The 27,014-nt window shown below is 35.9% G+C and overlaps 1 protein-coding gene across 2 annotated transcripts in view; it reads right to left on the bottom strand.

The window, feature by feature from the left end:
* Positions 1–27,014, bottom strand: part of UHRF2 (ubiquitin like with PHD and ring finger domains 2) — a 79,802-nt gene that overhangs the window by 7,057 nt on the left and 45,731 nt on the right. For both annotated transcript variants that reach the window (XM_046664484.1, XM_046664485.1), the window contains 8 exons: positions 20,707–20,816; positions 18,691–18,877; positions 14,550–14,673; positions 14,133–14,240; positions 10,533–10,637; positions 5,426–5,532; positions 1,996–2,158; positions 1,166–1,306 (listed from right to left, as the gene is read on the bottom strand). In XM_046664484.1, coding sequence (XP_046520440.1) covers positions 1,166–1,306; positions 1,996–2,158; positions 5,426–5,532; positions 10,533–10,637; positions 14,133–14,240; positions 14,550–14,673; positions 18,691–18,877; positions 20,707–20,816 — 1,045 coding nt within the window. The remainder of the gene's footprint in view (positions 1–1,165; positions 1,307–1,995; positions 2,159–5,425; positions 5,533–10,532; positions 10,638–14,132; positions 14,241–14,549; positions 14,674–18,690; positions 18,878–20,706; positions 20,817–27,014) is intronic.

Genomic DNA, 27,014 nt, shown 5'->3' with positions numbered 1-27,014 from the left:
AAAGGTTAGACTTTAAGGAATAAATTTTACCTATTATCCCTGTGTTTTACTGGCTACCCTTTTTTTTTTTTTGACATGCTTTGTAATAACACTCATGTTTAAAGTTCAGTATGTTTCAGGTCTCATCAATGATATTATTAACTCATCACAGATGGGCTTACAAGCTTCCACTCAGTTTCAAGTATAACTTATCTAGAACATTGCTCTGCTGAACAGCGGATCTGAAAAAACCTCGAAAATGTATTTAACACTTTTTAAAAAATATTTAGTTATAAAAAATTATTTTGACAGTTTTTTTGGCAGCTGATAGGTATCATTTAAACAATTAATTCTGAGTTTAAAAAGAAAAAAACAGAAACAGACTCGCACTAGAAGACACACACTCACCTGCCTGGGTGGCCAGACACTTGCCCATAGTTCAGCCCCTACACATGCAGTGTGGGCAGAGCCAGGGGAAATGACAAAGCTGGTAGTCTTTACAGGAAGCACAATGATGGGGAACGATGGAGGACAAACTCAAACCATGCTCTGAAGTCAGTGTTAGGGACAAAGTCTAGGGTGTGTAGGCAGTGGAGGGGGAATGTAGCCATACCATTCATAATGCGCACAAAACCAACAAAGTCTTACATGGGTTAACAGTTAAGCATGGGCAAAGGAAAAAAAAAAGGCAAAGCACTAAACGTGGTGACAGGACAGGGAAGCAGCTTTGAAGGGGAAGAGAGAAAAGGGGTGAGGAAAAGTGAGAAGGGTAGAAAGCAGACCACTCTTATAAGCCACCTCCCCCCTTCCCCTACCAGAGATGTACCCCCTGTGCCCTCCAGGATAAACTTCCCTTCTTAAGGCCTCGTATACCTGAATTTTATGTATCCCTTTCCCTCACAGTTCAAATCATTTCCAAATTGAATAGAAAGTATTTTACTTTTCATTGAGAAGCCCAGCTTTTCCCAAGCACAATTCTTGGTCTTAGGGCAATCTACTTCTTCTTCTTCTGTATACTTGCATGATCTCATTCCTCACCCCTTAAAGTCCACTGATCAATTGCTGTGGGATTATTTCCAGTTGTGTTATTTCCAATTGTGGTTATTTCCAGTATTAAGGCACATAGATAGTACAGAGGTGTACATTTTTATAAACATACAAGTAGCCTAGACAAATGTAATCTAACCTGTAAACGTAGACATAGTCTCCTTGACCGTTCTATTCCTTCGGAGGTCCAAGGAGCAGGTTCAACATCATCTCTTCTTAAAAGATAGCGCCAAACCAAGAATCCATGGCTTGATGAAATCTCTGGCCAGTATTTCACCACCTAAATCATAATATTTTAGTAGTAGTTGAGATTTAAAGTTTAGACTTATTCATAATGTCATATCAGTGGTTTAAGTAAACTTAGCAGAACTAAATGTAACTTCAAAACATACTTGCCTTGCTGTAATAGTGAATAAATAAAAATATTCACTAAAATATTGTTTTGATCTTATTTCCTAATTAAGATAGTTTCCATGTAAGTACAGATTGCTATAAATTTAAAATAGTAACAAGATTATGCTCATTAATAGAATTTTGCATAATAGTTGATAAAAATGGTGGATGTAGATGCCTCTGTTTTTCAAACAAAGAATACAACCTATTTTAAAAATTATAATGTGCTCTGCTTTGAAAATCTATTACAACGAAAATCATTCTGAAAGATATACAAGAATCAAGATCTACAATGGCTAAGTTATTTAATAAGTTTTATCATGGAGAATATATCCCTATAAAAAGCTTAACCCCAAAATATAACTCTGCCCTTAGGACTTCAAATAAGCCTTAAAAGCAAAGTACCAAAGTTAAGAGCTTGCTCTGTGTATCTATTATGTTTCTAGAAAAAGAAATACCAACTAGTATGATCTAATGTTTGCTCCAGCCCACCCACAGTAGAGCAGTTCCCTGTGGCAACCCTGTCTTGAAAGCCCAGGAAGAATGACTAACAAGATGTCATGCCAGATAGAGCACCTTATAAATGCCATCATATCTGTTGCCTTCTTCAGGAGCATATTTGCTGATCTTCCTCCCTTTAAAACTGCGTATCACTCTGACTGGCTTACCAGCTCTCCAATTCCGAGACTCTGCTCCAATTTTATCATCCAATGGAGCATCACAGTTTAGGGCCAATGCCCTAAAAAATAAAACAAAGTCTTTATACCAAGTAATCTTTAAGTATATAATCACATCATTAGCTCAATTAAAAGGTGAATTATGCCTTACCTGATGGTTAAGATTCTATGATTCTTTCCATATTATTCCAGATAATAGGATTATGCTTTCCCCCACCAGCAGAGAAGACAAATCAGTTTTCTGATGTCACCCCCAAGCCAGGGGATTGGTTCTCAGATAGCCTGTAGGGTTCTTCTGAAAGTAATAACATCTGTGCCACGTATAATAGAAAACAACTAGAAATACATGGAATTTTCTTTAAATAACGTTTGTTGAGGGAAGGGAGAAAGTTGGAAAACTAAAGCAAGTGATGATTCTAATAGTTATTTTTTGATAAGGGAGTGAGTTAAATTGCTGGAATAATGTAGAAAGAAATCCAGAAAAATAAATTTGTCAGCAAGGTACAGATGACCTTTCTAGGTCTACTTTCCACATTCCAGACAACAGAGATTCCTTAAAGTTTTGAAGATATTAAGAACAAGTTCCATATGAGAAAATTCTTTAAAGACCTCCAGTAAAAAGATAAGTTTAAATAAAACTGAAGCATTCAAATGCCTGTGTGAAATCATGACAATAAAGATTTTTGGGTGCTTGAGATCACTACAATTTACTGATGACACATGAACAAGGAGGAACACTGAGCTGGAAAAGCAGCACCTGACTTAGCTGAAGTTTCCTTAATATTTGTACGGAAGTAGCAATTAATGACTAAGGGTATCGGATGTTAGAAGACCTTTCTTGGGAGAACTTAGTCCTGCTAAAAATTAAAAAAAAAAAAAAAAACTAAAATCTATTTAAAATTCGTATTTTTCCTCTAAGACATCTACTTCCTAACTTAAGAGAAAAGAAACTTCTGAGAACACATCAGGTTAAAACACACACACACAAACCACCCCGCTGCCCCCAATCTGGTGAAATCAGGTATGATAACAAAATACATTCTCAGAGTATAGTTCTTTTTATGAGGCTCAAATTAAAAAAAAAAGAAAAAGACCTTAAGGCTAAATCACTAACCTACTGAAATCTCTTGATCATAGTCACATTGTTAAAATAAATGAACTTAAGAAAGCGTTTCATTAAAAACACCCCAAAAACGTTTATAGATGTGGTCAGAGTTAAAGCTTACCAAGTTATCTTTTTTATCTCAAAAGGAGATGCATTAAAACTCTGAGAGGTAGAAGAAAATATAGCTCTCACTTCTAGGGCTAGTATTGTATCTTATTTATGGAATACCTATTCTTCTTCTTAAAGAGCTGGGATAAGAATAAGTACTATCTTCATGTTAACGACTAGAATGTTTTGGTGCTCACAGGTACCTTCGGTCATACTGACTGCCACCACTAACTGGCATTATTAACTCACTTCTAGCTCCACATAAGTATGGAGGCTGTTCAATCATGTGAAAGAGTCCAAGAGGATGAAATTAAGCAAAGCAAGGCTTTTCCATTACTCTATCCACAGCTCAGCTGGTTGCTTCTAACTGCCCCGATAAAGGATAGCCAGATTACCTTGTTGGCCTCCTCAGTTTCTTAAAGTGCAAGAGCTGAGAAGAAATAGGAACAAACCTCTCAAAAGCAAGAAGCAGGTGTCAAGCTACCCCTTAGCAGAGAAGCAAAAATGAATTGGAGCATATACTAGTCAGGAAAGAGTATACTATGGGTCAGAGCTAAGGGCCTTTCACCTGTTTTCACATTTATAAAACATATAAGTACCTTTGCCAAAGAGGTCTTTACAATCACAAGGCACACTCACAGCTTAATGTGTTAATTAACTGAATGGATGTTAGAGTCTCTGTGATAAGTCAATTCTAAATTGTTTTGGGTTAATATTTCATTTTCACTATTTTCCTTTTAATACATTTTTACTACTTGTCAATTATTTTCTAACAAGATTTTAACATATGGTAAACAGGATATACTGATTAGATTCTTCAAAAGCTTGAAAAGAATCTCCCATGTACATTACAAGTGCTGGTAGTTACAAAAGAAGTTTCATTACAGCAAAATAACATTATTATTAAAGGGAAAATTTAATTTTCACATTTGACAACGTGAAAAGCCCTTTTGTGGATTCAAGACATTGACAAAACATATCAAAATATCTCTAACTCCTTTTAAAATCATTCCTCCTGAAGAGCTGCTTTCTTGCTAGAAAAAGAATACTAGGGACTGGACTTCTGCCTCAGGAATGTTTTCACCAGCAAATCTGACCTGTCTCCTCTGCTGGTTCAGTAAAATAATCCTACTGTCAGAAATAATACAGAAGGAAGACATAAAAACAGAGATTCTATGTAACTTGGTACACCATACTGTTTTGAACTCATACTAGTATATTCTTTACTTCCCAAGGTAATTGGAAATTAAGGGCACACTACTTAAAACCAAGTGATTTAGACTCAACAAAGCAAAAAATACTTTTACTCAATAATCCATGAAACACCCTTAATAGAATACAAAAAATTTCAATGTTATGAAATTATAAGAAAATTACCAGTATGACAAGTTACAATGTGATTGTTGCTATCTGATGGTTTGGGTTACTTAATCTATTATTATTGATATTAGCATGCATTTATGAAACAAAACATTCTGAAGATATTAAAACGTCATTAATACTTCTATAGAATAAAGGTCAGCACAAGGTGGCTCTTTTGTAATGCCTTACAAGCATTTACTAGGTCACTTTTGTAACTAAATACTCTCTAACATTTAAAAGACATCTTATTATTACAAATCCTAAAAGCATTTTGAGTGTATTTTTGATTAAGTTATCTGCTGTTTCCCTTATACACATAAATGTAGCTCCCAAACATAATGCTCTTACATCAATCAGCGGGTCTCCTCTAAAAAACGTCTGTTCCTTTAAAAGATAAATCTGTGTTGAGTGGAACATAACTTTGACCTATGGGGTAGTAGATAAGCCACCTTTTCCTCAGTTTTACTTAAATTTTATAGGCTCCTTCACTTCAAAGGTTTCAACATGTTTTCAAATGCAAAGCACATGTATTACGACTGGGATTTATGTCATTTTAAAGATAATGATACAAAGAAGTTAGGATGCTTAGAAACAATTATATAATTAGGTAATGGGATTTTAATTTTAGATATTTCACTCTCAATTTAAGATTCTCCTCTACCGTCTAGGTTACAAATTATGGTCCTATAATCAAACTTTTATACAAAGCCCAAATTCCAAATAGTCTTTACAGAACTCTAACAATAAAGAGTACCTGTTCATGTTTGTTAATGTTTGATCAGCCGATGGTGCGCCAATTCTTTTATTACCAGCAAGATTTTTACCACCACTCCCAGTGTATGTGAATTCATCACCTCGGTCCTGCAGGAGAAGATTTTTGGCATTAAAACACCTAAGTAATTTCACCAATCTTGCTTCAGAGTCAGAACATTTGGTTAAGTGATCCACCATAATAAAGCAAAATTCAAATGCAATCTTGTGTGTAGTATATCTTCAAGTTTTATCACCTGATCTAAAGATTTTATTTTAAAGTTACAGCTTCCAACACCTCCAAATATGGCTATTCTCATGATACATATATAATCAAATAATTTATAGACTGTTACAAAATAAGGTTTATGGGTTGGGAATATTGCTTCATTTAATTCAATATTATTAAAATAAACATCAATATTAACTTGTAGGTTCTTTATAGAATACTATTTTAATAAATACTCCATAACTGATTTCCCAACAGCAATCTACACCATACCAAAATTTGCTGCTAAATTTCAAATTTCAAATTCTAACAGCATGGAAAGTTCCCCACATTTCACACTCTATGGGTTTACTCAAGTTACAGTCAGGTAAAATAATCACCTATGATTAAAAAGAAAGTTGGAAAAGAATTTAAAAACTAAAAGTTATATAAAGTTGTTCAATAAATGTGAAAAAAACATGCCAAAAGAAGTAAATGTTACATAAACTAGCTCCACTAATTATTTCTGCAGTAGCTACAAATTTATATTATTTATTTATTTATGTTTTGAGGAAGATTAGCCCTGAGCTAACTGCTGCCATTGTCCCTCTTTTTGCTGAGGAAGACTGGCCCTGAGCTAACATCCGTGCTCATCTTCCTCTACTTTATATGTGGGACGCCTGCCACATATATGTGACTTGCCAAGCAGTGCCATGTCCGTACCCAGGATCCGAACCAGTGAACCCTGGGCCGCCGAATCGGAATGTGAGCACTTAATTGTTGCACCACCGGGCCAGCCCCTGTATTGATATTATTAAGTCTATCTGATTCAGTACTCAAAGTAAATTGAGAAAACTATCAGTACACAAATTAATTCTACTAACATTATCTGAATAACAGTTCTTTAATGCAAAATTATTTTAATTAGTTCAGACTGGTTTCTTTTCTTTTCTCTTTTCTTTGGTGAGGAAGATCGGCCCTGAGTGAACATCTGTTGCCAATCTTCCTCTTTTTGCTCAAGGAAGATTGATGCTGAGCTAACATCTGTGCCAATCTTCCTCTATTTTTGTATGTGGGATGCCACCACAGCATAGCTTCATGAGCAGTGCATAGGTCTGCACCCGGGATCCAAACCAGTGAACCTGGGCTGCTGAAGCAGAGTGCATGAACTTAACCACTATGCCACTGGGCTGGTCTCTGAAGTTTTCTTTACTAAATTCTTGCTTGTGCTGTAGGTCAATTATTTTGCACCTTGTTTTTCCTTTGGATTCAAAGTCTTAACTAAAATCTCATGGCTTTAAGAGTTTTTTCCTCCCCAAAAACCTTGAATTCATTTTTTATTGATCCGTATTGAGGTCTCTATTTTGAAGAATAAGGCATTAAGGAATTTCACCTACTAAAGATGAATACACTAGGTATATTCCATTTGAAGGAATCCTAACAAATAAGTACATCTAGAACAGTCTAGAACACTTCTCAAACTGATCAGAAACAGTCTTCCAAATGGTATCTGGATCAACTTCACAGTGCTCATATTCATGACCCTGTCAACTTTTAGTTCTAACTGTAGCAGTGCTATAAAGAAAAAGGGAATAGGGACTAGGAAAGCATGAGAGGGGCAACCTAAGCTAAACAGTGTTTAAAAGAGAAGAACAAAAACATTTCTGATTATTTTCCAAGCAGCAAATAATCAAGTTAAAATTCTATATCATTAACTCATCTTTACATCAACAAAAACTTTTAATTATCATTAGGGAAAAAAAGAATTGCCAGACTGCCAGAGCTCAGCCAATACTATTTCAGACTATTTTTCCTATGGAAAAATGATCAGCCTAAATATGCTGCATCTTCTAGTCCACGCTCCACTAAGTTGTATCCTTGGATGGCAGTAGCCTAAACAAGGCTGCTTCCTGGGAAAAGCTCACATAAAGAAGCCATGATCTACACAGGGCACATAGTGCTGCCCCAGTGATTCAATTTCCCAATCTCTACTCTTCTCCCAAGCTGTAAAGCAGCTGTCTAACACAATAAACTGGATATTCCCATTCCTGCCATCACCCATATCAAGCAAAAGACTGTCATCCCAATCTTCTCAAGTCCCCCCCACCCCCAAAACGATCAGATAAATACCCTAAAGCACAATTAAGATCATTAAACTTTTCCCAGACACCTTGAATGATTCTTTAATTCAAGGCTGCCTAGAATATAGCCTCAATTTTTGCCAGTTTCTCTCTCATAATATCCCTTACATGCCTGCAAAGTTGGGTACTTACTATCAGTACAAGTGGTAACACCAACCTAGCACTTATTGTGTGTGTGAAGTTAGGTTAAGCATTTTACATATGATTAACTAATTTAACACTCAAATCAACCGTATGAGGTAGGTATATAAGCCCTATTTTATAGATAAGGCAGAGGTTCACTAACTTAGTTAGGATCACACAGCTAGTAAGAGATGGCACCAGGACACAAAACCGAACAGCCTGGCTCCAGAGTCTGTTTCTCATCACTAAGCAAACTACTTCTCAGGACAGCTGTAAGAGGCAGATCATGGTGGGTCCTCAAGTGAGGTCACCCAAACACAGGGCACTAAAGCTGGCCTATGATTAATTCTCACTACTAGACTAAAATATTAACTAGTTTATCACTAGGTATTCAATTGCTTCATGACCATTCATTCAAACAGAACAAAGATCATTGGCTCTACAAATGTTATACTAAACTAAAGGTTTCAGACCAAATTTTTTCTCAAATGAGAAAAGCTTATTCAGGTTTCCTCTACCTATTTCTATACATATGACTTGCCTACAAGAAAAGATCAAAAGATTGAAAATGCTTACAAAATATATTATCTCCAGATACATCTTAGCTGGCAATCTAAGACCATGTGTTTTAGTCCTAAAATAAACTCTTCTTTACATTTTTAATAGACTTAGAATTAAGTGCTTAAGACATGTAATTAACAGCCCATTAGTACTTTTCTCCACAAATGTTTGTCTGACTAGTAACTATATTCAAAAGATGGAAAGAAAAGGAATAACACCCATTCCACTTCAACGTGGTCCTTGTTTTTAGCTTGACAATTACATGTTTTATGTATCATATATTTAAGATAAACTACTGCTACAGACGAACTGTTTGAATCCTTGTTACATGCCCAGGACTCCCTAAATTATCTCATTTAATTCTGATATAAAATGATACTATTTTTTCTATTTTACAGACCAGGACACTGAGGTATACTGGAGTTAAATAATTTGGCCAAGGTCTCACACACAAATGTTAGGGCCCAGATCAAATACAATTGACTAGATGCTAAAAACATATGTTAAAGAGACTCCACCATTAGTTTGTTTGTTTTCTTACAGAGTCTTAAAAAAAAAATAACTGCTGCCTGTAATAAATTATATAACATCCTTTGTATTTCTGAAAAAATACTTAAAGACACAGCTTCAAAATATTCACACTAAAGAAGTACTCAAAGGATTAACCTGAATATTTCCATACTAACGTATTAGTACTGAATATTGAATACATACTGAATATTGCCATACTAACGTAAACGTACTGCCAAATTTGCCTTTCAGAAAGATGGCAAGCTTTTCTACCTTTGTCTGAAAACATACTACATCTTGGGCTTTCCAAAGCTACTCTAATTCATCATTATAACATATCATGAAAGAAAGCAAATGAAACATACTTGGAGAAAATACTTGCAAACTACATATCCAATGAACAGTAAAAAAACCAAATACAACCCAATTAGAAAATGGGCAAAAGACCTGAAGAGAGATACCACCAAAGAAGCCATATACATAGCAAATAAGCAAATAAATCATGCCCAAACCATTAGGCTTTAGGGAAATGTCAATTAAAACCACAATGAGATATCACTACACACCTATTAGAATGGCTAAAATAAAATAAAGCAACATCACCAAACGCTGACAAGGAGGAAGAGAAACTGGATCATTCATACACTGCTGACACGAATATTAAGTGGTACAGTCACTCTGCAAAACAGTTTGGGAGTTTCTCAAAAAACTAAACATACAACTACCATGCAACCCAGCAACTGCACTTCTGAGTATTTATTCCAGAGAAATGAAGACTTAGGTTTACAAAAAAACCCCGTAGTTTTATTCCTAATAGCCAAAAACTGGAAACAACCCAGACATTCTTCAACAGGTGAATGCTTAGACAAACTGTGGCACACCCACATCATGGACTACTACTCACAATAAAAATGAATGAACTACTAACACACGCCACAATTTGAGAATTATGCTGAGTGAAAAAAGCCAATCCCAAAGGCTACATATGACTCCACTTATAAAAATTTTTGAAGTGACAAAATTATAGGAATGGAGAACAGATTAGTGGTTGTCAGGGGTAATGAGAGGTTGGGGGAGCAGATATAGTAGGTGTGGGTATAAAAGGGCAACATGAGGGATAACCGAGGTGAGAGAAATGTTCAGTATCCTGAATGTATCAGTGTCAATATCCTGGTTGTGATACTGTACCATAGTTTTCCAAGATATTACCATCTAGGGAAAACGGGGAAAGGGCACAGAGATCTCTCTAGAATTTCTAACGTTATTTGTCAATCTACAATTATCCCCAAATAATAAGTTTAATTTTAAAAAAATGAGCCCTACAAAGAATGTATTTTCATTGCCATAAAATTGCATCTCAGTTACCACACATATATACAAATCAAATCAGTACATGCAAAGATTAAAGACTGCCAATTGATATACCTTGTAACTTGGACAGAACTAACCACTCTAACATAAAAACTATGCTAAAAAGAGATGAGATTTGATAACTTCCACAGAAAGCTTATGTATTTTATTGAACAATCAGGATAGGTTCTAAAGAACAAGGTTGTATCATGACTTACTACTTCATCTGCAAATCCACCAGCCAGGACAAGAGAATAAGCCCCATCATTACTTCGACCATGAATCCCACCAACATGTGGCCTATGGACACCTGCTTCGCTCACCTATAAAATAAACAGAGTGTCTCAAAATATCTTTGAACAGTTAGTTAAGTTACATTTACAAAACCATTTCACATATATTATTGGATCCTAAAGACCCACAGCTAAGTACTGAATGTCACCCAGAGTTCTACCTTTTGCTGTCCTATTTCTCCCCAACTATATATCCCTTAGGTATTGAGTTGATGGCTGTTAAAAATGCTCAGGCCTAGAATTGTGAGTTTCAAAATAACTATTAAATAATCATCATCTCACACCTATTGGTAATTCCAGCTCAACTTGGGTAAAAAAGAATTTGCTCCCAGTGTTCCAGATCTCTTCCCTTCTTATTTCTTGCCTTTGATTCACTGTTCTCTAGCCAAGTCAGAAAGGCAAGAGCCATTTCAGTCTCATTCTTCTCCTTTATCTCCAAACCCATTTGGTCACAAATACTGCTGATTCGACCTCCTAAATCTCTCAAATCCATCTTGTTTTTTTTTTTTTTTTTTCTTCAATGGCTTACTGCTTTTTCCCATATGTCGATTCTGGTGTACTGAAACTAAGTATCACCCCTCTGTGTACTTCGAACTCTCTAAGAGAAGTAATTCTAATTCATCTGTTTATCATACAACTGTTCTTAGCAGAGAAAAGGAAGTTGAAATCCAGGCCTACACAGTGGGGTAGGGAAAGGGGCACGTTACAAGCCAATGAGAAGCTGATAAGAACAACAGAACCTGGATTCAGGCCTTGGAAGCACCAGGTACTTCAAAAGACAGGACCACTTGATTCGCAACCTCTCTAACCCTGATAAATCTATTCTGAATCTTCTCCACTTCCTAAATGGCAAATCCATCGTTCTAGTTGCTCAGGCCAACAACCTCAAAGTCATCTTAGACTGTATTAATGGGGTTCTAAGAGTTTGGGAATGAATTAGTAACAAGTATATAAAAATGAAGCAAACAAAAAACAATGCAATTATAAATATACTAAGAGTATTTTTTATTATATTTCCATTATTTTACTGTATTTACTTATAGTATTTTTACTGTATAGATCTAAAGTCATAACAATTTAAACGTTAAATACTGATCTGGTCAAAATTATGATACAACCAATGCAAGGAGGGGAACACACAGAGTGTAAGTGATAAACTAAATGCTCATCTTCTATAAAAAGAAGTTAACAAAATATGAACACAAGTATAAACGTATTATTAGCAATAAGGAGGTAAATCTGGAAGAAATAACTAAAACTTTAAAGTGGTTGTCTCTGAGAAAGAGAAAAAAGGGATGAAAAGGGGGAGTTTTTAAAATATAAATCAAGTGCTAGTATTTACCTTTTCAAGCTATGTCTATGTATCACACTAACTGAATTTAAAAATTTTAATCAATGGTCTAAGCACCAGGGCCGACTCAAATCTTATCATTTTTCAAAAATTATTTTGTTGAGGTCATAATGGCTTATAACATTGTACAAATTTCAAGTGTATGTTATTATATATCAGTTTCTGTATAGACTGCATCATGTTCACCATCAACAGTCTAGTTTTTATGTGTCACCATACATATGTGCCCCTTTACCCCCTCCCAACCCCCTTCCTCTCTAATAACCACTAATCTGTTCTCTTTATCCATATGTTTATTTTCCACATATGAGTGAAATCATACAATGTATGTCTTTGTCTGTCTGGCTTACTTCACTTAGCACAATACCCTCAAGGTCCCTCCATGTTGTCACAAACAGCACAATTTTGTCCTTTTTTGTGGCTGAATAGTATTCCATTGTGTGTGTGTGTGTGTGTTTATCATTCATCAGTTGATGGGCACTTGGGTTGCTTCCGCATCTTGGCTATTGTGAATAATGCTGCAATGAACATAGGGGGTGCATAAATCTCTGGATCATTGATTTTAAGTTCTTTGGATAAATACCCAGTAGTGGGATAACTGGATCATATGGTATTTCTATTTTTAATTTTTTGAGAAATCTCCATACTGTTTTCCATAGTGGCTGCACCAGTTTGCATTCCCACAGCACTGTATGAGGGTGCCCTTTTCTCCACATCCTCTCCAGCATTTGTTGTTTTTTCTCTTGGTAATTATAGCCATTCTGACAGATTTAAGGTGGTATCTCATTGTAGCTTTGATTTGCGTTTCCCTAATGACTAGTCATGTTGAACATCTGTTCATGTGTCTGTTGGCCATCTGTATATCTTCTTTGGAAAAATGTCTGTTCATATCCTCTGCCCATTTTTTGATTGGGTTGTTTGGGGTTTTTTTGTTGAGTCGTATGAGTTCTTTATATATTTTGGAGATCAACTCCTTGTCTGATAAACGATTTGCAAATATTTTCTCCCAGTTGGTGGATTGTCTTTTAATTTTGTTCATGGTTTCCTTTGCTTTGCAGAAGGCTCTTTAGTTTGATGTAATCCCATTTGTTAACTTTTTCTTTTGTTTCCCTTGTTGAGTAGACATGGCATTTGAAAAGATGTTGCTAAGACCAATGTCGAAGAGTGTACTGCCTATATTTTTTTCTGAGTTTTACGATTTTGGGTGTTACATTCACGTACGTAATCAATTTTGAGTTGATGTTTGTATATGGTATATGATAATGGTCTACTTTCATTCTTTTCACGGGGCTATTCAGTTTTCCCAACATCATTTACTAAGACTCATTTCTCCACTGTATGTTCTTGGCTCTATTGTCAAAGATTAGCTGTTCCTAGATGTGTGGTTTTATTTCTGGGCTTTCAATTCTGTTTCATTGATCTGTGTGTCTGTTTCTGTGCCAGTACCATGCTGTTTTGATTACTGTAGCTTTGTAGTATGTATTGAAGTCAGGGATTGTGACACCTTCAGCTTTGTTCTTTTCTCTCAAGACAACTTCGGCCACTCAACTCTTAGTTAATGGTAAAGTTCAGAATCCTGTCTCTAATTGGAAACTGCTCTACCTAAGTGATTTTTTCACATTACGTTTTCCATAGTGATAAAATTACCTTTCTAATAAAGAAATTAGGAATAAATACAATAAAGCCTTCTTCTACAGGAAAAGAGAAGTAATTTTATCCTTGTATTATCTGGTGCTTTCTCTAATATCTTAACATTCATTCAGGAGCCTAAGCCCCAAAGAAAACACCTGAAGTGAACTTTCCTGGAGTTCAATGACATTAAATGAGAACTTACCATACAATAAAGAAAAAAAATTTAGTATTTCAAATTAAATTGTTGGTGAACAAAATTCTTTAGAAAGCTTAACAATAACGATAACTACTGTAACTGTAACAGAACAGTAAAACAAAGTGATGAAAAGGCATGTCTGATGCCTAATTCCATGATGTATGTTCCTGTCTGTTAAGCTATGGTGAAGAGTCTATCCATCCCGCAGAAAATCTTTCATTCTAACAACTGAATGCCATATGATACTACCTAGGTTACTCCATTTATAATCAATAGACAGTGACACTGCTACAATTTGAACTATAACTCAATTTTACCCTTTCGACTAAGCCAATTTAAAACATACCTGAACTCTAAATCTCCAAGTCGATCCTACAGGAATCCCAGGAATAGGTCCATAATGATTAGAAGGAACAATAGTACACTCTCTAGTGCGACCAACACAGGCCATTCCCTACAAGCGACAGAACAAGCTGTTTGAGAAATCAGTTACATTAAACCTTAAAGAAAGCCCTCAATTCCTATAAAATAGAAACCCAACTATTTATATGATTAACAATATATAACAATTTATATGAATAAATTCACATATGATGAACAATTATATAAATTAACAATTTGTATGATTAAACAATATAGTTATTTGTTACTATTTCTGAAACTTCAAGTTTATACCATTACTACTATTGGTATTGAAACATTATAACTTGCATTACAGTTATAAACATTATAACTAAGGAAAAAAGTAGACTTTCTTCTTTACCCTGCCCCAATCTCTCCGGCTTTCAGTACTAGCTGATGGCATCTTTGCTTTCTTTTTACTCATCTTGAGTCTTTCACCAGCCTTTACAACTTCACTGGAATCAGTTTTACAGGAAGGACAATACCTTTAAAAGAGGGGAGGGGGGAAAAAAGGAATTTTGATAATACCATATTAAAGCCAGTAACAGAATAATGGCCTTTCTGGGTTAGAAAAGTTTTAATATGTAATATTTGGTGTATATTACAGGGTTTCAGCTAGCATTTAGGTATTAAACTTATCAAAATATTTACTTGGGTAAGCTGGCTGGAAAAACCCTTGTCATTCTTTTAGAGAACTTACAAGATTTTAATATCATAAATTCTCAAATTCAGTTCAAATGCCCAAATAAAGCTGTCCAATTCAAATAGCACCATGAGCTCTGATCTTATTACTAATGGTGAGAACAGAAATTACTCATTTGAAGTTCTTATCATTAAAACAAAGGTAGCAAGAATAGATGATTCTAGGCTGAACACTAAGTTATGCAATTGATACATCTCCCCATCTAAATTGGTTATTAGAATTCTCAAAGTCAAAAAATGTATAAACTATTATAACTATACAGGACTGAAGGATGTTTGTTTATATCAGCCTTCTCCCTAGGCTCAGTTTTAATTCCCTATACTTGTTTGTCCTTTAGCCTATAAATTTATAGTTGGTTATCCTATGTAACTTATATATCATTATAAGCTGCCTTAAATCATTTCTGAAAAGCAAAGTATGTCTATAGAATGAGATGGGGCTATTCTTGTGTCACCAAGGAATGGAAACTCTGGGAATATCCTAACAAAAATGGACTGGCTACTCCCTTCATTAATTTCAAATTTCTTTGTCTGTACTATTTCATAATTATCTGTTCCATGTAGCCTACCAAGCAGACAAGAAGACAGCTATGCTCACTAGTTAATTCTGACTGCCTACTTATGAGATATCTTGTTCAGTTCTATGGAAAAGAAAAATGTAAATAATTCAGTCCCTGCTTCTGAGAAAATTAGTTAGGCAGTGAGATACAGAGACAAATTCAAGACAAAATTATATAGGAGAAAGCAATAAATACTACCAAGTAAAATCCATTCTACTAGGAAATCAGGAAAGCTTCCAAAAATTAATTTGTTCTACGAAAGAGTGTATTTTACCTGACCTGCTAACCTTTACATAACTATAATTTTATCAAAGGTCTTATGAGTGAAGCAGGTATTCTCTCTGTCTGATGAGAAAGTGAGTTCTCATCACACGTTCGATATACAAATGACATGATTTGGAGAAGTAGAAAACAAAATTTATGGTTAAAGAGTTCCAGATGAAGTGAAGGATCTCAATCTGAATGTAGAGATACTCCAAGAGTAATCTAAGACAGTCTTCTATAGGATAATGTAAGACTTCTATATTAAGATAATAAAATCTTCCCTGGAATTCATCCCTTCATCAGGTTTGTTCAAAACCTCCTATATTCCACGCATTATTTTGGTGCTAGGCATAAATGTTTGTGATCAAAATGTTTGTACACACTAGTTAAGGAAAACTAGTACACACAATGAAACAATTTCAGGAAGTGGTTAAGTGCTATAAAGGAAACACATCAGGGTTATGTGGGTGGTAAGAGTGATTAGAAATGGTATGTGTCCTTAGATAGAGTAAGCTTCTGAGGTGGTATTCCAGCTGAGACCAGAGAAGTCAGTCGTATGAGGAAGCCAAGGAAGGCATTCCAGACAAAGAGACGTTAAGTCCTGGGGTCCTGAGGCATAAGAAGGAATGGTATGCTTTGAAGAACATAAAAGTGGATTTAGCTGGTTTAGTAAACAAACTGGATAGTGATAAGCAATGAGGTTAGACAGTTGGCAGGGGCCAGGTCACAGATGGCAAGGGCTCAGATTTCATTCTAAGTGCAAAAGGAAGAGAGCAGAAGTTTTATACAGGTGAGTAACCTGACTCAGGACTTAGTAAGATCATTCTGCTGCTATGGTATAAAGGACAACTAGTGGGCAATGTGAAAGCAAGGAGACTAGGAATTTATTATACAGTTCAGGGAAGAGATGGTGTTTTGGATTGGGGGGTGAGAACAGAGAAAGATATGGAGCAATGACAAGATTTGCTCATATATTATTGGATGTAGAGTACATGAAGAGGGCAAAGAGGGAATAAAAGATGAAGTTTAGCTTTTTGGCATAAACAAGTGGGTAAGATGATGCTATTTATTTACTGAAGATTGGGGAAGGAGCAGGATTTTAGGGGATGTGCTTGTGTAAATCAAGATTTGTGATGCCAGTCAAATATGCAGTTGAACTAAGAATATAAAGCTCAGGGGAGATTAGATCTGAAGATACAAATTCAGAACCATTAGCTTGGTATTTAAAGTCTCTTGATTGGATGAGGTCATCTAGGGAGCAAGTATGAAGAGAGAAAACAAGTGAGTAGTGCTTTGGAAAACTCTGAAATCTGGTAGACGAGAGAAAACTAACAAGAGACTAAGAAGGAAAGACTGGTGAAGTAGGAGGAAAATTAGATCACATGGTATCATATAATCTATCAAAAGAGAGTTAGCAACTGAGCAGTACAGTAAGGAGAGGACTGAGAAGTGATCATTGAGTTTGGCAATACAGAATGTGTCTGTGACCCTAACATAAGCAGATATAGTGTAGTAGTGGGAAGGAGAGCCCGATTGGAGAGCTGAGATATGAATGGCAGGAGAGAAAATGGAAATCATCAGTGGAGACAGCTCTTGAGAAGCTTTGCCATGAAGAGAGCAGAGAATTGGTGTAGGCAGCTGGTGGGAAAAATGGGATCAAAGGAAAGGCGTGTGTGTGTGCATGTTTTGAAAACTCAGGAGATTCTAGGATACTAATGAGAATAACCCCGTAATGGCAGTTTGGGAGAGGAATTAACTGCAGGAATGAAGTTCCTGGAACTGTGAAAGCAGGTAGAAGGGTTTGCATTTTAGAGGTGGAAATATACGGTCCACAGAAACAAAAGGGAAGAAAAACACGAGACTTCAGAGGAAATACAGTTACTGGTGATGGTAAAATTCAGGATGTGACCATGCAAGGTAGTGGTAGGGGGAGGTGAAGAAGTTATATCCCTTCCCTCTTGTCCCACCCCTAGAGCCTCTACTGTAACACAATAACAACCTTCCCCACAGGTGGGAAGAGACCAAAGGAACGGAGAACAATCTATTCTTCACAAAAGCTACCCTAATGTGATGTTAGTATTTCTGAGAATGTCATCCCTCTAAGTTAACCCTCCATGCTAGCAACATAGTCCATAGTTTAAAAAGAAAAAAGTTCTTAATATTACATTAAAAAGTTCATTATGAAACTTTTGGCACATTTTTATCAGTTTCTTTTCTAATCATTTCTTTTTGTAGCCAACACTACTCAGTAGAAGCATACAGATTTTGGCAAGTGTATTTGACCTTGGTCCTTGGTTCTACTTATTAACCTCATAGGATTAAATATCATAATCCATATAAAGCACTTTGTTAGCATCTAGCATATATTAAGCACTTAATAACTACTAAGTACTATTATAGAATATAATAGGCGCATCTAAAATAATTTGGGGAAAAGGGGACCATTCACAAAGGCTTCCCAGATGAAGTCATAGTTAAGTGAAAACTTGGAAGATGTATATCATCTTAAAGTTAAGCAAAGAGGAAAACGTTTTCAAGAAGAAAATGTGTCAAGTGTCAAGCCCAGAGGAGACAAAGAACATGAGTTATTTAAGGAGCTGAAAGACATTTAATCTGGCTAGAGTGTAGAATATTTGGGGAAATGGAAGAGGAAAATGGTAAGAGATACAGCTGGAGAAAATCAGGTATAACAGAACATTTCTGAAGCAAAAAAGTAACAAATGGATTTGCATTTTTGAAAGAATAGACTCCATACTGGAGAAGGGACTGGAGGGATTAAAAAATGGAGCTAGAGACTAGTTCAGAAGCTGTCATAATAACTGACAATGGTATTGATGCCAAGTAACCATTGGCTATAAAATTTTAAGCATTTAATACACAGTCTGTATCTTTAGAAATCTACTTTTGGTGGTTCAAATGCATACGTCACATTCAATTCTAACAAAGGAACAACAAAAAAAACCCTGATAATCATACCAGTACTCCTCTTCAGGGACCTTATCCAAAGGTGGATTCAGGCAGTAAATATGATAGGCCATGTTACATTCATCACACAGAAGCTGCATGTTGGGTTCCTGTTTTCCACCACATATACGACAGGAGCAAGAACGGCAGTTCTTATCTGGGTCTCCACCACAAAAGTCACATTCAGGGTCATTTTTCCCTATTAAATACAAAATTACAGCAAGCTCAGTCTTAAAAATCATTTTTACATCTATGAATCTTATAAAGAAAAATCCATGAAAATAGCATACAGGATTTTTTTTTAAGATTTTATTTTTTTTCCTTTTTCTCCCCAAAGCCCACAGGTACATAGCTGCATATTCTTCGTTGTGGGTCCTTCTAGTTGTGGCATGTAGGACGCTGCCTCAGCGTAGCTTGATGAGCAGTGCCATGTCCGTGCCCAGGATTTGAACAAACGAAACACTCGGCCGCCTGCAGCGGAGCGCGCGAACTTAACCACTCGGCCACAGGGCCAGCCCCAGCATACAGCATTTTTAATGAAGAGAAAGGATCGATAGGAATAATCAAGTGTGGACTTTAAGAATAAATGCCTGAGGGGCTGCCCTGGTGGCACAGTGGTTAAGTTCACATTCTGCTTCAGCAGCCTGGGGTTCACAGGTTCGGATCCTGGACACAGACCTACACACCACTCAGCAAGCCACGCTGTGGCAGCATCCCACATACAAAAAAAACAGAGTAAGACTGGCACAGATGTTAGCTCAGGGCCAATCTTTCTCAACAAAAAAAAAAAAAAGAAAGAAAAGAAGAATAAATGCCTGAGCTTCATTCGAGGTTTATGAATAAAAATATCAGGGATGGGACCCAGGCGTATGCCAGTGATAAATTGCCTAATTACCTAATTACCTGCAAGCACGAGGATAAGGTATATTTTTGCCTTAAAAATTTATTGATTAGAACCACAGTTCCCCAAATGTGCACCAAGAGGCCCAGGGGCAATGCAGTAAACTCAACGGGGCACCAAAGGATATTATGAAATTTCAAGGGAAAGACAATACTCTGTTGAACAAAGTTGTGTGGACCTAACTACTTAATAAATGGAACTGTTAGGTACCATCTATTCTGCAGATCCAAACCTTTCCTTGAGTCAGCTAAATAGGTTTACTCATCAAGTTACCTTTTATTCCTAGGATATAACCATACAAGTAGTCATATAGAGTATGCTTTAAGGTTCTTAATTCAAATCTAGACATATTAGCATTGCAACCTCAAAAAATGAGAATGGCCTAGACTAGTAACACGAAAGTCTATTTACTGATCTGTTAAAGGTCTTGTCTTGTTTTAATCTTGCATGACTATGGTAAAAAGAGGTTAGGCAGCTCTCTTTAGTTTTGAGTATTTCTTTTCCAGAATACTAGACATTGACATGTGGCATAAAGCCAATGGATTGCTCTCCACGAAAAATTCAGAATTAAGACAGCATGAGACACTAAAATATTTGAAAGGACAGTGAGTGAACCATGAAGGAAAAGACCTAGAATCTAGTTTTACCTGTCACCAACTAGCTGTAACATATTAAGCAAGTAAAATATGCACAATAAAGAGGCAGGGCTACATTCTAACATTCTAATGACTATATAAGCCTGATTTATTATCTCCCAGAAATTCAAGGCTCAACCAGCATTATTATTCTCAGGCTCTACTGATAATAAGTCTTATTATGAAAAATTAATCTTGGATGGCTGCAAAATTACTGAAAAGGGTTTTTTATTTAGACAGAATCTATAATAGAGGAAACACAGCAAGAAAATGGCAAGAAAATGCCAAGCTGAGAAAACATTTCTTTGAAAACAAATTTTTATCATTTGAGAAAAATCCATTAAACCAAAATAGATCTTAGATCAAAACTGTTTTCTTGAAAACTAATTTGTATGGTCTACAGTTTTATACTTCCCCAAGTGATTCCCTGGCTAGTTAAAAAGCCAACCATGTACAATATATATAGTCTAAGCCCATAAGAAAAATTCATACTTAAAAACTTTCCATCTGCCAATGAAAGAGGATGGGCTCCAGGTTTCTCAATCTTGAAGATTTCATTTACGAATGTTATCTGGCAGTCATTTAATTTTCCTTCGGAACCCCTGTTTAAAAAACAAAGAAAGGTTAACTTCTGCCAGCAAAATCTAAACGATATGCAAATAATTAAAAGTCATTTTGGAAACACACTGAACTTTGTACACAAATTGGGATTATAGCTATGCTAATCACTCTGAGCTATCGTTTCCAATAGTAGGAAAACTCCAATAGTGATTAGTTAATATTCAAAGTGTAACTTTAGTGTAATGTTATTAGGAAAAAAAATTTAGATACTTCACATAGATTATCTGGCAAGAAGATAACTATCTTGTAAACTTAAAGACTAGACAAAAGGATACTCTGTCAATTAAAATGAAAGATTGAAACATATTTCTAATAAATACAGTAAGTTTCTGGGTAAAAGATGACCTCCTATTAAAAAGAAGTCTTTCAAATCTAAGCCATATTTTTCAGACACAATTTATACCTGTTTGCATACACTTCTTCAAAGTTTCCTGCTATGACGGTGGAATTGTATACTTCTCTCCTTTTAATCTGTTAACTTTTGCTTTATATTTCTGAAGCTACGTTATTGGCTGCATACAGATTTAGAATTCTTAAATCTTCTTATGAAATATCTCTATCTCTAGTAATGCATTCTGTATCAAAAGTGTATCTTTGTTTTTTTGGTTAGCATTTGCTCAAGTACTTTTTCCATCCTCTCACCTTTTCTTTTAAAAATTTAGTGTCAAATATACACAAATGCAGAAAACTGCAGATAAAAGTATAGTTTAACCAATTATATGTATCCTTATAATCACCAAGCGTGACAGGAGATATAACTGTTAACTACCTCAAAAGCCCCTGAAATGCTCCCTCTCAATCACCATCTCTTTACTCCCTTCCAAGAGTATCTACCTTAATTTTCTTCAGTCTTACCACCTGTTTGCCTCCCTAAGCAAATGGTATAGTTTTGCCTGTTTTAAAGACTCTAATTTATAAATTCCCACATGATCTCTTTCTTATTTGCAATTTGTTGAAGAATTCCCATATTTGTCCTACAGTTTCCCACAGTCTTGATTTTGATATTTGCAATCCCAAAGTGTAGTTTAAATAGTTTTTTCTGTCATTTGTATTTCCAGTAATCAATAGTTGGATCCAAAGTAGAGGTCAAAAAAACTTTGATCTGCTGCCTGTTTTTGTAAATAAAGTTTTACTGGAACATAGCTATACCTACTCATTTATGTATTCTCTATGGTTGGAGTGGTGCTACAATGGCAGAATTGAGTAGTTTTAACAGTCAAGACCATCTGGCTGCCAAAGGTGAAACTATTCACCATCTAGCCCTTTACAGAAAAGACTGCCAATCTTTGCATTTAGAAATGCTTAATCAAATTTAGGTTTAGTTTTTGGTAAAACTATTTATAGGTTTATTTCCATTAGGAAGTACCTACACTTAGTTGTCTTTTCCTCTGATGACAGCAGACACAGATGCTCAATGCCTAGATTTATGAATTCACTGAAGACTGGAAAATGTTGATATTCCAGTTCTATCATTCCCTTCTCACTTATTTGCTAAAATAATTCCATAAGGAGAAACTTGACCTCATCAACTACTGGATGGCTCAGTGATAATAAGATCATACAACAAATGCAGCTTAGATGCTTTCTTTAGCAGTTTTTAAAGGAAATAGTTCTCTAACACCCTATACAGGTGACCAATGAGTTTCTATAATTACTAGGGATTCAGATACATATTTTAAGTGTTTCAATCCACTGTAATTTTCCTTATTGGTGTTCAAATTGTCTCATCTTTAGCCAACGGGATCTTCCAGGTGACTCGAAAATCTTTCTGACAAGATAACAGTCTTTGTGGGCTTCCCTTTTATTCCCAACACAAGATGTTCCAAGTTCATCTTGTACATTTTCTGCCCCCAGCCTGGAGTCTCATCTACAAGGAAGCCTGGTTTCTTTTAGGTGGAAATGGTATTTCAAGATCACAATTTAGGCACTAGAAAAGCTTACTGCAACTGGATTGATCACCATTTCTAGGCTTTTTCAGGAGACAGAGCTACAAAATTTAAACATACATTCAATATATGTACAAAATACCTCATGAGTTCATACAAATATTTTCTGTTCAAATTCAAGGTAAGGGTAAATTCACTTAAAAAAAGAATTACATACCCGTTTCTGCCCCCCCACCATCAGAAAATTCTAGTTCTCAAAGACACTAGAGATGTCTAAATTAGAATGCTACAAATATTTCTTTGCTTTATCCCACATTATATACAAGACATTCTCATCAGTTGTCACCATGATTACTGAAAGCAGTTTAAAATTTTGCATATTTCCCCCATGTCTTACAGTTACATCTACAGTATCAGATCATATAACCATCACCTACTATACTTTCTCTTTATGTATCTCCTTTAGTCCTAGTTCTAAACGTAGAAATATTTTTAATGTTTATCACCACTCTTTATGTCAAATTTTCTTCAGCCATCTTGATGGTCTGATGCTAGTTCTCTAGAAGATTCCCCAGGAAGGGTTCATGAGAATACCTCCTCTAGTTCTTACAAGTTAATGACAATTTGTCTCCAGCCTTTATACTGAAGGCCAGTTTGGCTCAACTTAAAATCCTTGGCCCATTTTTTCTTGACTCATGCATATCTTTCTGGGATGCTTTCCTTGTAAGGATGTTATCCTGGTTCCTTATTTTTTCTTTTTCTCCTAATTTTGTATGGAATTTGACATCAATGCTTTTCTTTTTATAAAATTAATTTTCTTGAACCTTTAGAGGGTATAATTTCACTTAGCTTTCCTAGTTCACAGTCACTGAGTTCCACAGAGCTCACTTTTTGTTGTTTTTTTTTTTTGACAAATACAGAAAACTATGGCAGCTAAAATTTAATCTGACAAAACAGATTGGTGATTATCTGGGGCCAAGGCTGAGGGTGGTGGTGGTTAACTCTAATGGAGCCCAGAGGAAGTTTCTAGGGTGATAAAAATGTTCTATAGCTTGATTACAATGGTGGCAGGGGTATATATACTTGCCAATATTCACTTGAAATATGTAGTTCATATTATTGCATGTAAATTATGCCTCAAAAATTACTTTAAGGGGCTGGCCCGGTAGCATAGTGGTTAAGTTTGCACACTCCCTTGGTGGCCTGGCGTTCACAGTTTCAGATCCCGGGCGCAGACCTAGCACTGCTTGTCAAGTCACGCTGTGGTGACATCCCAGATAAAATAGAGGAAGACTGGCACAGATGTTAGCTCAGCAACAATCTTCCTCAAGCAAAAAGAGGAAGATTGGCAACAGATGTTAGCTCAGGGCCAATCTTCCTCACAAAAAACCCCCAGAAACCAAAAACCAAAAAATTACTTTAAAAAAAGACACTATGGAAGCTTCCTTTCTGAAATCTCCTGGCTCTATTCCCCTTCCCTATTTTTACTGAACCTTTTCTTCTTTTGTCTTTTATTGTCTCTCTCTTATTCAATTAGGATTGCATTCCCAGTAGTTTCTTCTCAATATGGGGCTTTATCCTGGAATAGAACTTGAGCTGACTAATTCTGAGAGTTCATATGGCTCTAATCACTTCAGACCTTCCTGCAATCTGCTTATACTCATCCAAAGTGGAGTGCATACCCCTTCTAGCTTGAGTTGCTATTACTTACCTATTGTTGCACACACACACACAAATCACCCGAAAACTAGCAGTTAAAACAAAAATTATCTCACTGTGAATCAGGAATTTGGGAGCTTCTTAGCTGGGTAGTCCTGGCTCAAGGTCTTTCCTGAGGTTTCAGTGAAGCTCTTGACCAGGTCTGCAGTCTCTCATCTAAAAGCTCAACTGAAGGAAGACCAACAGGTTGTCTGAATCCTTACCACATGGCAGCTGGCTTCCCCCAGAAGACAGTGATCTGAGGGAGCTGAAAATGGAAGCTTCAATGTTTTTATAACTGAATCTCAGAAGTGGCATAGCATCACTTCTGCCACATTCTACTGGTCACACGGAACACCCCAGTAAAATGTGGGAGGGAACTATGTAAGGTCTAAGTACCAGGAAGCAGGAATCACTGGGGGTTATTTTGAAAAAAGGTCGCCATAGCTGCTCAAAACAGCTTGCTGAGCAAATTTACTATTTTGGATTCTTGGGTCTATCATACATCCTGTAGTAACCCTCTCCTTCCTCTTGCACAGCCACTGATACCACGGAGGACTTGAAGCTTTCAGTTGTTTATCTCACCAGGTATTTTGGGTTTTGGATTAGCTATTTTTTCATGAGGACATTTAGGGAGATTAAAAATCCATGTTGTTGTCATCTTTCTGGAATCCCATACATGCCTGTATTTTCAACTTCTGTGACTTTATATTTAAGAAGACTCTCATAAGCAGCAAATGGGTTTTTGTTTTAATCTAGTCTTGATCTGTGTCTTTAATTGTAGTATGTGGTTCATTGTAGTTAATATAATGGCTGATATATTTGAACTTGTTTCTACCATTTTACTATGTTTTCTATTTTATCTACCTTTTTGTTTCTTTTACTCTTCTTGGTTGCCTTCTTTTAGATTATTTCAATAGCTATTCTATTTCCATCTTAATTTTCTAATATTTTTAATTTTTAATGGTTCTTAGAGAATGTAGCATGCAAACCTGACAAATCATTTCTACTTTAAGTTGTACTTTCACTACTTCCCTGATCATGTCAGAATCACACAGCTTCATTTATCAACCCCATCTTTTGCACCGTTACTATGCATTTTATTCTTCAGATTTTAAACTTCAGTAGTGTTTTGAATAACCTTTTTGTACTTACTCATACAGTTATCCTTCCTCTGTTCTCAATTCCTTTCTGCATTTCTAAGTTTCTATCTGAGACCACCTTCATTCTGCTTAAAGAACTCCCTTTAATATTTCTTTTAGAGCAGGTCTGTGGTATTGAATTCTCAGGTTTGGTTTGATAATGTCTTTATCTTGGCCTCAGTTTTTTGGAGGATATTTTCATTAGAAATGTATTTCTAAGTTGAGAATTTTTTAAATCAGTGTTTTCAGACGTCATTCCATTGCCTTCTAGCTTACATTGTTTCTGATGAAAACTCAGCTGTCTTCCCTTTGTTTTTATCTTTAGTTTTCAGCAGCCTTACTGCAATATGCCAGCATGTGTTTTCTTTTTGTTTATTCTGCTTCAGGGTCACAGAACTTCAATCTGGGCTGATATTTTTTTTTATCAGTTTTGGAAAATTATAGCTATTATATTTCCAAATATTGTTTTCACCCTACTCTCTTTTTTGTGGGAACTACAAATAGATGTAATACATACCTTTTCACCAAGTCCCACAGACTTGTCTAACAGTCTTCTGTGTTGTTTTCCATTATTTTTTCCATGTTTCAGTTTGGATATTTTTCATTGACTTGCCTTTGAGTTCACAAATCCTATCTTCTGATGTGTCTTATCTGCTGTTAAACCAATCTAATGAGGTCTTAAGCTTCAGATACTATATTTTTCAGTTCTAGAATCTCCATATGATTATTTTAGAGAGTCCAATTCTCAGTTGAAATTCTCCATCTTTTCATCCATTTTCTTGAGCGTATCAATCACAATTACTTTAAAGTCCCTGCCTGATGACTTGAATTATCAAGATCACCTATGGGCCCATTTTTATTGTTCGTTTTTCTTCTTCTGGTTTTTGATTATGTGGCCCTGTCTCTTGCTAGCACAGTATCTTGTGCTCCATCGTATATAGTATATATAAAACACTAGAGACTTCAGGAGCTATTTTACCATAAAGAAGGTCCAACCATCCTTCTGCTGGGGAGATACTGTGGTGGTTTAACATTTTAGTCAGCAACTATACTGAAGCAAGGCTTTGGTAAGATTTAGTCTACATGTTTGCCTTAGCCATCCACAGTTTTCAACTAAGAGCCTGTTGTATACTCTGTGGGACCACTCCACCAGTGATCTCAAAATCTATGTTTGCCTTCTAAGACTCCTGAAAATTCCACTCTGCTTTTTACTTACATTATTAGCATCTTGCCCAGCAGAAGCCCAGTATTTAACAAAAGTTCTGAGAGGAAAACAGGCCATGTGCTTGAGGCATCCCAAATATCTGCCCAAAGCTCTGATTTCTGTCCCCATCCTGGCCTCAGTTGCTTTCAACTAGATTTGAACTGTATCCATAATTAGCAGAGTTCCCAGGGCAAAAAGCAACTTTAAAAGCCAACTGCTTTCTAAAGTTCTTCCCTTTCCAGAGTCATA

This window comes from Equus quagga, chromosome 6 (assembly GCF_021613505.1).
Source record: "Equus quagga isolate Etosha38 chromosome 6, UCLA_HA_Equagga_1.0, whole genome shotgun sequence".
Lineage (NCBI taxonomy): Eukaryota > Metazoa > Chordata > Mammalia > Perissodactyla > Equidae > Equus > Equus quagga.
Note: the sequence above shows the minus strand (reverse complement) of the source record. Positions and strands in the feature narration are given on the sequence as shown.